Source organism: Pseudochaenichthys georgianus, chromosome 7 (assembly GCF_902827115.2).
Source record: "Pseudochaenichthys georgianus chromosome 7, fPseGeo1.2, whole genome shotgun sequence".
Lineage (NCBI taxonomy): Eukaryota > Metazoa > Chordata > Actinopteri > Perciformes > Channichthyidae > Pseudochaenichthys > Pseudochaenichthys georgianus.
Window position 1 is genome coordinate 3,007,773 of NC_047509.1, and position 17,725 is coordinate 3,025,497.

Genomic DNA, 17,725 nt, shown 5'->3' on the forward strand with positions numbered 1-17,725 from the left:
AGGAAACCTTTCCTTGAGTACCTTGGTCCAAGGTATCAATTTTAGCAAACAATGGCAACCTATTCTCCTCATGCTGTGTTTACAGAGAGGTGTAGCAAAGTGCAACTGTAAACTGTAACATGTTTTTTTAAGAAATCAAATGTCTTTATTTTCTTTATTGAACTGAAAATAAATGTTTACGTAATAAACTGCTTTCATTTTTAAGGCTTCTTAGAGAACTAACTAAAGTCTTATTAAGTGTTGATTATATTTCACATCCTTAATCCAAATGTGCAAAGTAACTAAAGGTACAAAATCAATGTAGTGGAGTATAAGTACACAATTTACCTCTGAATCGTAGTGGAGTAGAAGTAAAACAAATTGAAATACTCAATTTAGATACACTCAAAAGTGTAAGACTTACAGTGCTTGAGTACTTCCCACCTTTGACAAGTTATGAGTACTTCTTCCACCTCTGCATACAACAACATATATTTGGTGTCAATACACCATTAACCTTGATGCAAACCGCCGTATAACTCAAAAAAGAAGAAGAAGAAAATACATTTATCAAAATGTGTCGGTGATGTTAACGGAAACCCCGCAGAGTGAGACCTCTTCTCACGGTCCGCCTCCTCTTTGCTCAATGTTTTAGGAAACGTGGCCTTACCTTACCGCAGCATCACTATTGTGGATGAATGAGAAACACCCAGCGGTTCTTCCACCTCTTCCAGCCCGTGTCTCAGCTACAGCACACAGCCCGCTTCTGAACCATGTCTGAGACGGAGCAGATCCCGGAGGCCGTCGCTGCCGTCCTGGAGGCCCTGAACAACACGGACTCCAACGGAACCGAGCAGGCTCTCAACGCGACGGCTAAATTCGTGGCGAGTCCGGAGGGCACCGCGCTGGCGTACGGCAGCCTGGTGTTCATGGCTCTGCTGCCCATCTACTTCGGAGCCCTGCGGTCTGTCACTTGCTCCAAATCAAAGGTAACTTATTCCGGCAGCAGCGATGGAGGATCTCGATGTGTTAACCCGGTGTCTCTTCGGTCAGCTGTTGGCCTCAACCGGTTGGCTGGTGAAAAGCTAACGGCTGGCTAACGGCTTATTTCAAATTGTATTCCTTTAACTGAACGTTGATAAAAGCCGAGGTTAGAGCTAAATAAAGCCTGAAAACGGGGATTAATTTATATGACAAAATAGCAGAAATAAGGTAGAACTAACGTCACAGCTGTAAAGTAGAATCAGCACCACAAGGCCTGAAACACAACACAAATAATCAACAGGTAGAAATAATAACCGTTAAAATGCTAACAGCTGTGACGTTAGTTCTACCTTAATTCTGCTATTTTTGTATTCAAATTAATTACTATTTTGAGGCTTTATTAAGCTGTAGCCTCGGCTTCTATCAGTGTTTAGTTCGAGGAATACTGTTTTAAAATAAAGTAAAATTAACACCACAAGGCCCAAAACACTTAATTCTTATAAAGGAATTAAGGTAGAACTATCGTCACAGCTGTTAATATTTCAACGGTTGATATTTAAACCTGTTGCTTATTTGTTATTCTGTTCGGGGCCTTGTGTTATACTTGTGTTTAACTGTACTTAAGTACACATTTGAGATACTGTACTTTTACTTGAATATTTGAATTTTGTGCTACTTTGAATCGTCTTCTACCCCACTACAATTCAAGAGGTAAATGTTGTACTTTTACTCCCCTCAAGTCTTAAATCAGACATAAGTTCCACCTGGAGTAAATTCACAAGCTACCCTGCAGTATACAAAGTCATTACAACTACCTGCACCTTTACCAGCTTTGAGAACACTTTAATAATAAATAATTATAAAATATCATATACACATCATATATATTATTCTGAAATGGACCAATCTAACAGATCATCAATCATCTGAGCCGGCCCGGCTAAAGTAACTGGATGGCCTACCTGCCTGTCAGCCTTCCATCTGTGACACATTTATCTCGTGCCCTCATTGGTCATGTGCGCGTTCGTGGTGGTTTGGAGGAGGCGGGCTCTGTGAGGAAGTGGCAGATTTTTTCCGGCTGTGTATTTTCAATTCTAGCGCACTCGAGCTGGTTTCTCCAAAATTACCTACCCCACTTTTAAATGTTGATTATATTTTGCATCATATAATTCCAATCTGCAAAGTAGCCTACCTAAAAAAGATATGAAATAAATGTATCGATTACAATTACACAATTTACCTCTGAATTGTAGTGGAGTAGAAGTACAAAGTAGTAAAAACATGTAGATATACACACGTAAAGTACTAGAATCTCAACATTGTACTTAAGTAGTGTACTTGTGTAAATGTTCATGGTAACTTTAGACCACTGCAATTAATTAAATATTGATAAATGTGTGTGAAATAAGACATGCTAGAATGTAGCTGAGCTAGAATGTAGCAATTACACGTGTGTGTGTGTGTGTGTGTGTGTGTGTGTGTACAAGAACATGCGCAGTGTAGCTAGTGTAGTTAGCTTTAGGTTAAAGAACTCCCACATCGTCTTTGCTGCTGGTGGTTTCACTGTGAGATGACTGGCATGTTCTGTGCGTCTGATGGATCAGTCATGATGTAATACAGGCCTGTTGTCATTGATTTAATATGATAGGCTTACACTGAGCAGTGGCATGTAGAGTCACCTTTTAAGAAAAAGCAGAAAAAGCAGAAACCATTAAAACCCATATTGTATATGGTATTATCCCAGATGTGGTTTCAAGATTCAAGGCTTTATTGTCATTTGCACATTAGCTACAGTGTAGATATGGCAATTACAAATATTGGCCACAGGCTCCTCCAACAGTGCAACATATATATATATATATATATATATATATATTATATTTTATATTTTTTTGTTGTATTTTTATATATATAGGACAAATAAAACGGATAAAATATTGCAAGAGAATGTTTTGAGATGTGTAGCTGGGCGTGAATCCGGCTCCTGCACTCCTTTCTTCTTCTCCTCTCTTCATTCTCCCCGTGTCTATTCCCTGGCAAACCTCTCTAATGAATTCAAACTGTTTTCCTCACCGATTTCAACAATGATAGTTTTGCTTCCTGTTGATTTGAATTCTGAGGGTCTTGCTTTCAGTTCTCCTCTTTGTTGCCGATCTGATCCCTGTCTCTTTTTCCTGTCTGTCCGTGCACATCTGTCTGTCCATCCATTCTGTCTGTGTGTCTGTAGGAGCTCGGAGAAAATGAGTACGATTCTGGGTTCAGAGTGAGTATAAGAGCCGCTGAGGGCACCAAATACACACACGGCACTAACACATCAGTTAATAACACTGGAGCTGTTGAACAGTGAGTGATAATGAGGAGTCCCCTCAGTGCCTTGCTACATTCAAATGGCAGACAGTAACACATCACAATCAGGGTTTTTTTCTACGTTTATGTGACTCCAATCTGTTATTTTCGCAATGGAGTGGTGCAGTGATGACAACCCGGAAGCTAGCATCACAAGGGCTAGCAATGGGATTTTGGAATATTGTTAAAAAATAAGATCTGTGGCAAACAAACGTTTATGATTCTTACACGTCCCTAGAAACTACAGCATGGTCACATGACTGCTCCACTTAACTCAAGGCGACACCATTTGATTTTTTGTATTATTACAGAAAATAAGCTCTGTTGCAAAGAAACGTTTATGTAACTTAAATGGATAATCTCTGCATAATGACACCACATCTCAATTTTTGTCGAGAGAACAAGTGCTATGCTAACCTTACGGTACGGCCTACACAAATACTTCGTCCCTGCAGCGATCCATAAACCACATGCAGAATTCACCAGTGATTTGAGCGAAGGGATCATCGACATGGAGCCCTTTTTAATGCAGCGACAAAGATGTATTTTCTCCTTCTGGCCTCTTCTCCTTCCCATCATTTTGCCTTGCGAATCTTCCTTCTTACCTTCCTTCCTTTCCTCTCCTCTGTCCCACTTTCTCTCTCGGGGAGTAGATGGAGGTGACTCTCAAGCTTCTCTCTCAGGGACTTCTGTCAGACTCTCTATCGTTTGTGTCTTTGCTAACAGCAGTATGAGTGTAGCAGGAGGATTACATGGGAGAGTTTCACCTGAGCTTCAGTTGAATTTACGTAATCCTTTTTAAATGTAATGTGTACAGCGACATCATCAGCAAGTGTCTTACCTAAGAACAAAAACATATTTAAAGAGGCCCTTTTGTGCTTTTTGGGGTTTTCCATTTCCTGTAGTTTGTTATATAGGTTTTTGTGCAAGGTAATGGTCTGCAAAGGATAGAATTCCTGTGTTCCCTCCAGAGGGAGTTTCTTTCCTACACTCCTGACCAATCAGAACAGAGCTGGCCAGCTAACCAATCAGAGCAGACTGGGCTCTGGTTTCAGACAGAGGGTGAAAAGAGGTGCTGCAGCACAGACAGTATGATAACAATAAAGAGCTTTTTGAACATTAAAGCATGGAGACATGTAGAGACACTACATACTGATATACACCTGAACATCAGCAGGAGAGGACTCTTTAAAGTAGAGACACTACATACTGATATACACCTGAACATCAGCAGGAGAGGACTCTTTAAAGTAGAGACACTACATACTGATATACACCTGAACATCAGCAGGAGAGGACTCTTTAACGTAGAGACACTACATACTGATATACACCTGAACATCAGCAGGAGAGGACTCTTTAAAGTAGAGACACTACACACTGATATACACCTGAACATCAGCAGGAGAAGACTCTTTAAAGTAGAGACACTACATACTGATATACACCTGAACATCAGCAGGAGAGGACTCTTTAAAGTAGAGACACTACATACTGATATACACCTGAACATCAGCAGGAGAGGACTCTTTAAAGTAGAGACACTACATACTGATATACACCTGAACATCAGCAGGAGAGGACTCTTTAAAGTAGAGACACTACATACTGATATACACCTGAACATCAGCAGGAGAGGACTCTTTAACGTAGAGACACTACATACTGATATACACCTGAACATCAGCAGGAGAGGACTCGTTAAAGTAGAGACACTACACACTGATATACACCTGAACATCAGCAGGAGAGGACTCTTTAAAGTAGAGACACTACATACTGATATACACCTGAACATCAGCAGGAGAGGACTCTTTAAAGTAGAGACACTACATACTGATATACACCTGAACATCAGCAGGAGAGGACTCTTTAAAGTAGAGACACTACATACTGATATACACCTGAACATCAGCAGGAGAGGACTCTTTAAAGTAGAGACACTACATACTGATATACACCTGGACATCAGCAGGAGAGGACTCTTTAAAGTAGAGACACTACATACTGATATACACCTGAACATCAGCAGGAGAGGACTCTTTAAAGTAGAGACACTACATACTGATATACACCTGAACATCAGCAGGAGAGGACTCTTTAAAGTAGAGACACTACATACTGATATACACCTGAACTGAATCTGATGATTCTCTTTTTTAAATTGAGAATTTTGTTTTAAGGAATGCATTTGTATTTTTAGCCGGAATGAGGACATAAGACTTAGGAGGACACTATTTTTTAAAGTACACAAATAAAGCTATGAATGTATAAAGTGTACTTTCGGTTCCCCCCTACAGTATAGTGTTTAGTTTGGTGCTCGAGGTTGTACATGTGAGCAGCTGGTTGTGGAAACAGAAGGATGCTTTTTATTTCCCGGTCCTCTAGTTTGTATAGAGAACGTGTTGTGGGTCCATTGGAAAAGAGGCTGCATGTTTGTATCCTGCTCCTTCAACCTTAGTTGTTTGACCCTTTCAAGATCAATGGGATTCTGTGGGACCAGATTTGTTTTCATTTAACTTGGTGATAATGGTGTTATTAAGAGAAATGATGGTCCTAACCGCGAGAATTACACTCAATAAAGTCTTAATACTTTTAGTTTTACATAAAACATTACACATGGTAAACAAATTAAACTTGTTTACTTGATACATGAAGCTTTACCTGCTGGTGGAAATGATGCCCTAATCATGTATAATAACTACTTTAAGAGTATTTAAGTTTTTGTTTTAGTTGCTTTAACATTTAAATGTGTGTTTCTTGGTTTAACTAACTTAAATGTTGTTTGCATTGTTTTGATGTAACTAGTTGTCCCTTGCATTACACTGAATGCTACAACACCCCTCATTGCTTCCCCTCTTCTCTTTATTTATCTGTTTCTCTCTCTCCTCCCAGAATGCATCAGACATGCCTGAAACGATCACCAGTCGAGACGCCGCAAGGTTTCCATCATCGCCAGCTGCACTCTGTTCGGGCTCTACCTGTTCTTTAAGGTAACACGGGGTTTCCTCAGCCCACCTGCAGGGGTTTCACGTTTTGGAGGTTCAGATAAATGCATGAAATATCTCAAATTCCTACAAAAGACAGCAGTGATGCAACCTGAAAGAAACATTTGGAGAGAAGTGTCTGGCTGATTAAATGTTAGCATAGACTAGAAGTTGTATACACTTCAGTATGCTAGTGCATACTCTAGTATAGTAGTAATTATGTTAGTATAGTAGGGCTGACAACTAGTTTGAAGCCTAATTCATAACGTCTAAATGCTGACCAGGATTTCTTTATTTTCTATTTATTGAGTTTAAACCTTGTATATTCTGCATTAACACATGGCTTATTTATGAATGAATTACAATACATTTTATTATACTATTTGTAAAATTAGTTTCCAGTGCCTAGGTGTTAATTAACACATTCATTACAAATGTAAAAAAAAACCTTACATTTACATTTACATGCCATGTACATTTTATTTATAAAATAATTTCAATTATGAATGACTAAGAAGCAATGCTCTGATTGGCTGACATCCTTTGAATCGATGATTGATTTATGCAGTTCATCCACCGAACCAATGTTTATTTACAGTAAACAATTCTCCAGTCTTTACTGCTACCATTTGTCGGCTCAAACATCAAATCAAACACAGTTGCACAAACAATAAATGACAATATCCCACCAGCTACTCTAATCTGAAATAAAGCTGATGTTTGGGAGTGAAATATTTCCACAATTCCTCAGTCGTGCGTTTCATGAAAAAAAGGAAACCTGTAAAAAACAAGAGCCAGCCTAAGAAAATAAAAAACAGCAGCTCTGTACATGCATACGATTAATAACAGAACGGTTGGCAGATAAAAGGCATGCAAATCCAATTCAATGTCTCCACACTCAGTTGAATGTGTTCTGGCGCAGGTGTTTTTCTCAAGAGTACATCAACATGCTGCTGTCCATCTACTTCTTTTGGCCTGGGCGTGCTGGCTCTTGTCTCACATCATGAGGTAAAGCCACACACACACATACACATACACATACACTAACACACACGCATACTAGATGTTGTGATTAATGACAAATAGAAGCACAGAAAGTCGTTTGAAACGTTTGGAGGATTTATGATTTCTTCCTGTGTGTGTCAGCCCTCTGATGTCCAGGATCTTCCAGCTTCTTTCCCGAACAAACAGTTCCAGCTGCTCTTCACTCAGGGCTCCGAAGAGGCCCAAAGAAGGTGAGACCTGCTGAATAAAGTGTTTAAGGATATTAATGGAGCACTCATTTATCATTTTCATCTTATACTGATGATCAGGAATCTATGATTTGTTTAATTACTTTGATTCCACTGTGATTAGATAACTGGTTCACCCAACCGACAAAAGCAGAGACAGGAAGCACCGATGTACGATACCAATGTTTTGCTGTTGATTGAGGATTTTTTCAGTTGACGTGAAGGATATGCTGATATTACGAGTCGGCTACCAATCGGAAACTCTTGCATTTAAACAGGGATATTGGTAGCTTAGTAAAAGTAGTGTTTATTTCATAATAATAGGAAATATTTTCAACCCGTCTCTTTTTTTGGATTCAAGTCTGACCAAAGCTCCTCTTATCTCTCCGTCTCTCCACAGAAATAGTCAACTATGAGTTTGACACCAAGAACCTGCTGTGCCTGATCATCAGCAGCGTGGTGGGAGTCTGGTACCTGCCAAAAAGGTAACCTTTAAAGAGTTCATATGGAAATCAAAGATGAAAAAGCAGCAGCTGTTATTGTTGGTGACACTCCTGACTCCTGACGAGCTGCACAATGTGGCAGCACTGTTTTACTACCATCATCCTCTTATTGTCCATGTCATTGTATCGTGTTCAAACAATCGTTGTGACTTTATTGTAATATTTTACTAGTTTCAACAATCCAATTTTTGTCTATCCCTTGTAAAGCACTGTAAAGTGCATTTAACTTTTTTTTTTTTAATGCAGTTAATCCCTGTTGCTATGCTAGTAGGCAGGGCACGTGTATTTATATCGCACACTTCAACACAAGGCAATTCAAAGTGTTTTATAAAAACAAAAGCCTTAGATCATAGTGAAAAGCAGAGGTAAAGACTTTATCCTCGACTTTAAAAGATGGGTTGCTGTTTTCTTGGATTTTTTTTTATACAAACGAAATCCTCAAAAACTGGAGTGATACGATCCACTTTCCTGGCGTTAGATCATCAAGAAAGATAATGGTTTATCATCACAGCTCAGACACATCTAACCTGTGTGTGTTCGCAGCACTGGATAGCCAACAACCTGTTTGGCCTGGCGTTCGCTCTGAACGGAGTGGAGCTGCTCCACCTGAACAACGTCAGCACCGGCTGCATCCTGCTGGGGGGGGCTCTTCGTGTACGACGTCTTCTGGGTGAGATTACCTTCCTCACACACATTCACTCACAATTTAAATTGAATAAAAAACACTATAAGGTTCAGCATCTCTAAATAACAGCATTTAAAGGGGACCTATCACGCAAAATGCACTTTTGTACGTCTGTTGACGATGATGAATATGTGTCCCCGGTGTGTCAGGGCACCAAGTGTCAGAAAACACAGCCCTCTCTCTTTTCCTCCATACCCAAAATCTCTAAAAACGGGGCAGCAACGGATCTGATACAGACTGATCCAGATTTGAAAATAGTCTGACGTCAGTGACGAGGTGCTCCGCCTATATGGCCAACTCTCCACCTATCAGGGGAATGAGAGGTTGCGTGGCATGGTAACAGCATGGTAACAGCATGGTAACATGACGCTCGTGCCAGCTGCAGCTCATTTGCCACAGAATCAGCCCTTGCAAAAACAGGGCTGGAATAGAGCGAAATGAGGCATGGCTAAAATGCATGATCTGTTTGGTGTTTTGAAAAAAAAACTTCAGACGTTTATATCGGTATGGCCCTACAATATGTGATTCAAATATAGCATGATGGGTCCACTTTAAGTGTAGTCACAAAATGAGTGATCCTTTTCAGCTCAGATTTTTATTTTGGGCCTCTTACATTTACAGTCATAAAAACCTTACTCGAACTCTTTAAAAACTAAGTGCTCTGATTGGCTGACAGCAAGTAGAGGCTTCTTGTCTTAGCTCCTCCCACCATGTTTTCCATTCATTATTGCTCGACTTGCATCTAAACACATTAAAAGGAAACACACAGAAAGTACTTTAGTTTCATCTCCCACTGGGATAAAAAAAAAGTCTGTATTTCTTTCTTTGTCCCCAGGTGTTTGGGACCAACGTCATGGTAACAGTTGCCAAGTCCTTCGAAGCACCAATCAAATGTGAGTATGTGAGATTGTTCTGAATACCTGCAGGAATATCTCCGAGTACATGAGTCACCGCCTCAGTGCTGCTCACGCTGCTGTGGGTATTAAGAGCTCACAGTGGTCACAACCTGTCTGAGACAACAACAACAACAACAACAACAACACCAACAACAAGAAGCTCATTTCAGACAATGCTTTTATTTATAAAGTTGTATTTCTCTCTCTTTCTCCTCCAGTGGTGTTTCCTCAGGATCTACTGGAGAGAGGACTTGACGCCAGTAACTTTGCCATGCTGGGTCTCGGGGACATCGTCATCCCAGGAATCTTCATCGCTCTGCTGCTGCGCTTCGACGTCAGGTAACGCCGACTCTCCTCATTTTCTTCCCGTCCTTCTTCTGCTTCTTCTTCTCGTGTTAAAACGTTCTCTTTCTTCCTGCAGCCTAAAGAAGCAAAGCAAGACGTATTTCTACTCCAGTTTCCTGGCCTACATCTTCGGACTGGGCCTCACCATCTTCGTCATGCACACCTTCAAACACGCACAGGTATATGAGGGAAGGGGTCAGAGGTCATCCACTATTTATAAAAAAAAAAGAAGGAAAAAAAAGCACATGGTTTTATTATTTTCGGCATAGAAAAGCATCTGAAGCTTAATCTGAAGCACTTGCTGGGATGTTCATGCTCTTCAAAGTGTAATCCAAGAAATGAAAACAATATTTTCAAGGTTATTTGATTTTAAATGTTGGTATTAAAGTTGCCTTACAGACATTTTCCCTATAAGCTATAAAAAAGCTTCAGGAACTAGAAGCTGCAATTAATAAAGTATTCCTTATTAAAAAAGTAATTGACCCATCCGAATACACAAAGCTGTGTAATACAAATTCATAACCAGCTTAAAAAGCAAAAACAAATGAGGTGTTTTTATTCGGCTCAATCATTTGTAGACTCTACATGTGTATCTGCTCTTCAGACATTGAACTTTGTTTAATCTATTTACACGGACTTGTTTACCAAGTGGAAGTGTCAGTCGTGAGTTTCTATTTGACTATAAAGCAACATTCAACGCTACAAAACCCATTTGACTGACCCATTTTTTGTGTGTGTGTATGTGTAGCCCGCTCTGCTGTACCTGGTCCCGGCCTGCATCGGCTTCCCCTGCCTCGTAGCACTGGTCAAAGGAGAGCTCACAGAGTTGTTCAGGTGAGTTACCGTGGCAACCACACATCCAGGGTGGTCATTTGATGTTTGTAGAAGATCAGTCTCACAGATTCAGTTTGGGAGACGTTTGAATCGAGCTGAGACTGATACAAAGAGATTAGACTGAAGCCATTAGGCGCGTTCACACCGCAGTACTTTTCCCAGTAGTTCCGATATAGTTCCGAAAAGGTGCGTTCACACCAAAAGAATCCGGAACTAGAATTTAGTTCATGAGAACCTTTGTACCCCCTTTTCCGTCCCTGCTAGAGAGCAGGGACTTTCATGGGAGAAAAAGGTTCCTATTCCAGCAGCTTCTACTGAAGCCAGTCCCCAACTCCGGGGACTTCCGGCCGGGGACTTTGGGCGGCAGTATACGCCGTGAAGTTGTTTGCGGCCTGCCAGTAAACCCAAAGCAGAAGAAGTGACGTCAGCGGCTTCATTTGCCTAATCCTCCCCAGGGACTTATTCCGGTGTGAACGCGATCTGTACTTAGTTCATGAGAACTAAAGAGTTCTGATGAACGGCAAAGTACTTGGTGTGAAAGCGCCTATTGGTACATAAACCCCACAGCAGTTCATTGTGCTATAGGGCAGTGGTTCTCAAACTTTTTCTGTCAGGCCCCCCCTTTGGAGAAAAAAAAAAGTCGGGGCCCCCCAACACAAATAGTCAGGCTCAGTGGTGGCGCCAGAGATTTCTTTTGGGGGTGCTGTGGGGTAGCTTGACGTTTCATAGAGGGTGCTCAAACATTTAGGGCTTCCCATTAATGTACCGGTCGCTACAGTGGAATTTTCTACTGCAACACTCCCTACGTATATACACAGTGTACCCGCGACTGTTACAATGAAGGCTCGATAATCAGCTCACGGCATATAGGTGTAAGAAGGGGTCAAGTGCTATTTTTATAGGTGGTGTGTGGACCTCACATAGGGGGGTCCGGGGGCAAGCTCCCCCGGGAAGATTTTTAAATATTGAAGTTAAATACATCAATCTGGTGCACTTTGAGAGCAAAATGAAGAGATCTAGATACCTCTCTCAGCACAGAACTGTAAACAGATTTACTTTTTCTTTATGGATATTTTACAAATCACTCCCCTTTTAAACTTTATTCATTTTTTACTGTCATATAGTATTTCATACCTGTTTTTAATTTATTCTCTTATTTTTTTTATAACTATAATGATCATATAAACGTGTGCCTCGGAAATAATTGTTTATATTAATGGTGACCAAAACGTTTGAGACCCACTGAGATAACACTGAGAGAGTCCTTTAGCTCACTGAGCCTCTCAGTCTGACAGGAGAGGACTCTCCTCCACTTTGTTGTTGAAAAAACTCCTTATATCCGTTAGCGTAGCTCGCTAGCACCAGAAGCTAACAACAACGATCTCCGGTACCGGTGCGCTCTCCTGGGGGGGGCGCGCCCCCCACTTTGAGAATCACTGCTATAGGGTGACCAGATGTCCCGCTTGACAGTTCACGCGTCGACATTTACATGTCCCACATTGTCCCACACAAACATACTCTCTGTCCCACTTGTGGCTTTCTGGCACCTGGTCACCCTAGCTATATAACAGGTTTGCGGAATAACTGGGTATTTAGTCTAAACTTTGTTTGTACCGTTGTTCATGTTATCTGATGATGGTAAACATGTCCTGAAATATCAAAAAATGTAGGGGTTTGCATTTCTTGGTTTGAGTACTAAAACATTTACATCTATAACGGTACGTCCACACAGCGGCTTTGGAAAAAGCTTGCCGACGGGCGTGTCTGAAGCTCGACCAACAACCAATCACATGAATCTCCCGCCCCTGACACACAAGCAGCGGTTTGATTGGCTAGAGCTTGTACTGGCATATGATTTGATTGGCTGAGGCTTCCACCGAAAGCTTCAGAAGATTCAAAAGTTGAACATTGCTCAACTTTTGAATCCTGAGATGCCTGGAAATCTCCGCTTTGCTTCCCACAATGCAGTTCGGAGAAAAGTGAGGCAAAGTGACGTCACCCCATTCAAAGTGAATGTGCAGAAGCGTTGGAAGATTTTTTGAACGCTGCTGTGTGGACGTACCGTAACTGTTCAAATGTCAGAGCTGGTTGGAGTGAAACCTTTTTGAATCCTCATTAAAAAATAAATAAACAAAAAAGCCTAAATAACTAAAACTATCAAAATACGGAATGACATTTTTGTAAAATCCCTCCCTTCCGAAAATAAACCTATCAAACGTTGCATCATTCCATGTTTCAGAGCTGGCCAAGTTCAGACAGTAGATCATAAAGCTGTCTGTCTCCATCTTTGAGTGACAGCCCTCATCTCTAGGCGTCGTCATTTAATTTCCCAAATTCTCGTCCAGTCCCTCCTCGTCCTCCTCGGTTCCCTTTCTTCTACGCTTTCCTTTTTTATCTCGTCATCTTCTCTGCTTCATCACTTCCTCCTCTCATCCTTTCCCCTTCTCGTGTCCTCTACTTTATCCTATCATTTCTCAGATACAAATAGTAGTTGTAATTAACTTTAACTAAGATAAAAAACACTTACCACTTTCTCTCTCTTTCTCTTCTCCCCCTTTTCACCTTTCTTTTCCTTTTTTTTCTTATCCTCTTTTTACCACCTATATTTGTCATTCTTATTTTCTCCGCCATGTCTCTCCCATCCTCTCCTCTCCTCCCCCCTGGTTAGCTTTGAGTCTTCAGAGGAGGTCCTCCCTGCCTCCCCCCGCCTCACCTCCTTCCCGACCGTCAGCGGCTCCCCCGCCAGCCTGGCTAGCTCCATGGACGCTGTCTCTATGCTGACATGCTCCTCCCCTCGTCACCGCCGGTTACAGCCCAACTCCATGTAGAGGCCCCGCCCCCTTCTCTTTTTACTCTCCCCTTCCTGTCTCACCTGGGCAGGTAAACAGGATTATAACGAGCGCTGCCATCAATCCATCCGTCTGTCTATCGCTCTTTAACTGCAGACGATCACTCCATTATTCAATAAGGACAGTATTATCTCAATATCAGCTTTGAAGTTATTGTTAAATAGTTTTAATTTATGCAAAAATATGTTTAAAATAATACATTTTCAGTTACAGATCATTTGTTTTATTTTTTATTCCGCTGATGTACTGTATTGTATCACCAATAAGTTAGTTAATATTAAAGAGTACAACCATGTCAATTATATGTTTGAATTAGGGTATGCAAGTTAAAGGTGGAGTAGGTAAGTTTGAGAAACCGGCTCGAGATATACTTTTTGTTATATTGCATGGAATGCTCTTAACATCCCGATAGCAATGAATATCTGAAGTGCTTTGACAATAAATCCATAAAAAAAAGTCATCTGTGGAAGCCGTAGTACTGTAAAGAGCACGACCAATCATCTGAGCCGGCTAAAGTAACTGGATGGCCTACCTGCCTGTCAGCCTTCCATCTGGGCACAAACTTATCTCGTGCCCTCATTGGTCATGTGCGCGTTCGTGTGTGTTGGAGGAGGGGCTCTGTGAGGAAGTGGCAGATTTTTTCCAGTTGTTTATTTTCAAATTCTAGCACACTCGAGCTGGTTTCTCCAAAATGACCTACCCCACCTTTAATTCTTAAAGTACTATTGTTTTTATTTAATTCAGGATTCTGAGAAAAAATTATTCTGACTTTATTCTCAAAACTCAAACATTTTGTTTACTTGTGGTCGGATCTAAAAAAAAAAAAAGTATCCCTAATCCTCTTCCATATAAACCAAACCAGGTAATCTTTTTGTAAAGTCCCTACAATACCATTTGTTGGCTGGGACTTCAGCTTCACAATATTTAATCTTACCAAATATTGCGTTTACTGTAACTTGCATATTGCACTAGTCCATATTACCGTGTCAATATTATTTCAATGAATTGTGCAGCCCTAAACATGCTGACGGCTCCATAAGTGAACTGCGTTGACTCAGTCCCCACTGTTGTGTTGCCCTTTAGCGGGATTTAGTTTTTTAGCGTTAGTATTTTATTACAGGTCAGGCCCTGTATGGATGACTTTACTCTGAGCTGAGTTCCTCTGTCTTCTATACAGTTATGAGGAGACCGTTCCCGAGGACACGGAGGCTAAAGAAGACGACGAAACAGAGAAGAAGGACCAATAGCACCCATCGCTTCCCCCCCACCACCATCCAGCCTGCTGCCGCCACATTTCAACGAAGCCCCTCCCTCTCCAGCTTCCTGTTCGTCTCCGGGCAGGGATCTCAACAGGGGGCTCTCACGTAGCCAGCGTTGTTCGTGTCTGGTCTCCGTGGTAACAGCTGCTGTCGTGCGAGTGACGGTGGTGTTTGTAATTAAAGGTTGTTTTCGTTACGACAGCTCAGACTCTGTGCCTGCCATGTCTCCTCTGTCTGTCTCTCAGCTGCACGCACACAGGGAACACACACATCCTCTGCGGCTTTCCCCCCCAAAAACACACACACCGAGTGTTTTAATGTACGTTTAATAATATGCATGTGAAAGCAGACGCAGCGTCACCCGATCTGATCCACTAGTGTGTTTGCAGCTCGTTGGCTCAGACCAAGTAACCAGTAAACCTCCACTGTTTGAAAGAGCGTATAATGCCGCCTCAAAAGTGGAACAATCCCACGGTCAAACAAGTGCTTCTGTCTTTTGTTTCAAAGCCTCAAACAAAGAGCCGCGACTCTCACTCTTTTGAATAAGGCACCTGAGCTTGTGTATTCCACCGTGTGACTTCTCAAACTCCTGATTCCCTGTCGATCATCCCGCGGTGGTTCTTTGTCTCCGAGTCTCTTCTCTTGTTTAATTTGGCGCCGGGTCGCCGCTCATTCTGCCTTCTGCCTTCTCACATCTGTGTTTCCTGTTTTGTTTTATTGTGTTTTTTTTGTGTTAAAGGCCAGAATTTTAAGATGGGGAACATTTTGTTTCTGATTGTAAACAGTGAGTTGCTCGTGTTCTTTTTTACACTTTTATCACAGGAAATTATCATTTTTTTTGTCATCAAATCTCATGTTTCGATCTAAACCAACACTGTAAGAACATACATCTTTGAAACACAGCACAAATGTACGTTTTTATTTAATTTTTTTAGAAGCTTCAGTAATTTAACAACTGGTAGCTTTTAACAAGCATTACAAGCTGTAGTCTTTAAGATTTACCCTTTCTTGTTTTTCTTCCAGTCAGCCAGTGTTTTCAGAATTTAAATATTACAGGATGTGAAGATTAAAGGAATTGGATTATTTCTCTTTAATCCATATAGTAACTGTTCCACATGAAGTGTGGGATTGTTTTACATCATTTCTTACTCTGACTTTAGCTACAAATCACTCGGTTTCTTCAGAGTTTACCCGACAGCTACAGGTGAGCATTTACCTGCCTGGTTAAACTAAAGTTGAGTCAGATATTTTGTACATCTGTTTTCAGTCTTAACGTTCTGGCCTGTGAGGAAGAGGAGGAAGTCTGAACCTCTGCTGAATATTAGCAGTCCTCAAACGGGCTGCGAGAGGCGGGGCCTTGTGGTCTCCTCGTCCAATAGGCTGTTCCAATGAGCCGAGGAGACGGGAGCGTTTGTGTTTTTTCCCAGAAGCATTCTCAGTCTTGATAAGTAAACTAAATAATCTGGGGTTACGGACTGTTGGTCCAAACCTTTAATTCATTATCAAATGTTTTCTACAATGATACCAACTTCTTCATTGTTACAACCTTGTTTTAGAAAGCCGATAAATGATTGTTCAGTTACCAAAAATGCTTAGCACACAGTTGAAATGTCTTTAAAACCCATTTATAGGATGTGAAAGTAATGAAATTAATTGACCAAAAGAGTCAACAGTGTGCAGATGTTTCCCCTCGGATGTATTCTCATACACACCTGTCTTCATACAGATGTTCAAGTGTCTCTGCTGTGTGATCTGAATTTGAAGATGCCAAAAATGTCCAAATCTATTGCTTATAGTCAGATTTCTCATCTCACAAAAGACGAGTTAAAAAAATAATGTTCCAAATTAAACCAGCCAATCATGAGAGATCCTAAATATTAGGTGTGTGTTTCAAAAAGAAATGCGAACAACATTTCCCAAAATGCATTGTACACCTTAACATTTATTTTCTTTATTTGGTTTTGTCTTGTTTTGTTTTTTTTGTCAGAATTTCACAATAAAGTTCTGAATTTTGTCGGAAGACTTTTGAGACTAGTCAGCATACTGAAATGTAATTATTCTGACTCTTCGAGATATTGACCATCACAAAACTCCATTTTAACTTTTTTTTTAAATGAGTTATTTTTTAATTACTTTTATTTAATTTAGAGGTTTTTTTTCTAAATGAAAACATGTCTCCTCTCGGACACCATGTGTTGCTCACATCTTGAACATGTAGAGCAGATCTCTGGGTTTGTGGATGCTTGAGAAAAGCTTCTCTGATTGGACTGTTCAGCCGCCTTCATTATTCTCAATGTTATCGATGTTGTTGCTTTTTGAATAAGAGGCTCGGTTTTTTGTATTTCGATGTAAAACAGGAAAATAAATGGAGGTATGATGCCCACATTCAGCGCAGTGACGTTCAGTAGCCCCTCATCATTTTACATATAATGCACCTGAAATGTTTTCTGTTTTTATTTCTCTTTCTCTCTCTGGTTGCATTTGTGCAGGAAGTCATTTTACGGCCCTGACTGTATATCTATTTCATTTTCAATAAATGTTTTGGTGTTTTGATCACCGTATAGAAGCATCACTCTGAGTCAGTGTGTTTTATTTGGATGCAGCTCTTTCTAGGTATATTATGACTAAGTAACACAAAGTAACAAGACTTGACATAAAGAGTATACCAGAACAAAACAATTCTAAAATGCATTCTTGTGATCTGACATCTCTATAGGTTACATTACATGTCACTTGTTAGACGCTTTTATCCAAAGCGACTTACATACTCAATACTGTGGGAAATCCCCACAGGAGCAATTTGGGGTGAAGTGTCTTCAGGGACAC

The 17,725-nt window shown here is 40.7% G+C and overlaps 1 protein-coding gene across 1 annotated transcript; it reads left to right on the top strand.

Moving 5' to 3' along the window:
* Window positions 1-588: 588 nt before the first annotated feature.
* hm13 (histocompatibility (minor) 13) lies at window positions 589-17,471 on the top strand. Its single transcript, XM_034086802.2, is given in 17 exon segments — window positions 589-968; window positions 3,191-3,226; window positions 6,205-6,256; window positions 6,259-6,304; window positions 7,222-7,264; window positions 7,266-7,289; window positions 7,383-7,396; window positions 7,443-7,459; window positions 7,462-7,528; window positions 7,927-8,012; window positions 8,573-8,670; window positions 8,672-8,701; window positions 9,552-9,609; window positions 9,831-9,951; window positions 10,034-10,136; window positions 10,706-10,791; window positions 14,818-17,471. Coding segments are annotated over 17 exon segments (1,167 nt in total). The 5' UTR covers window positions 589-752; the 3' UTR covers window positions 14,888-17,471.
* Window positions 17,472-17,725: the final 254 nt, after the last annotated feature.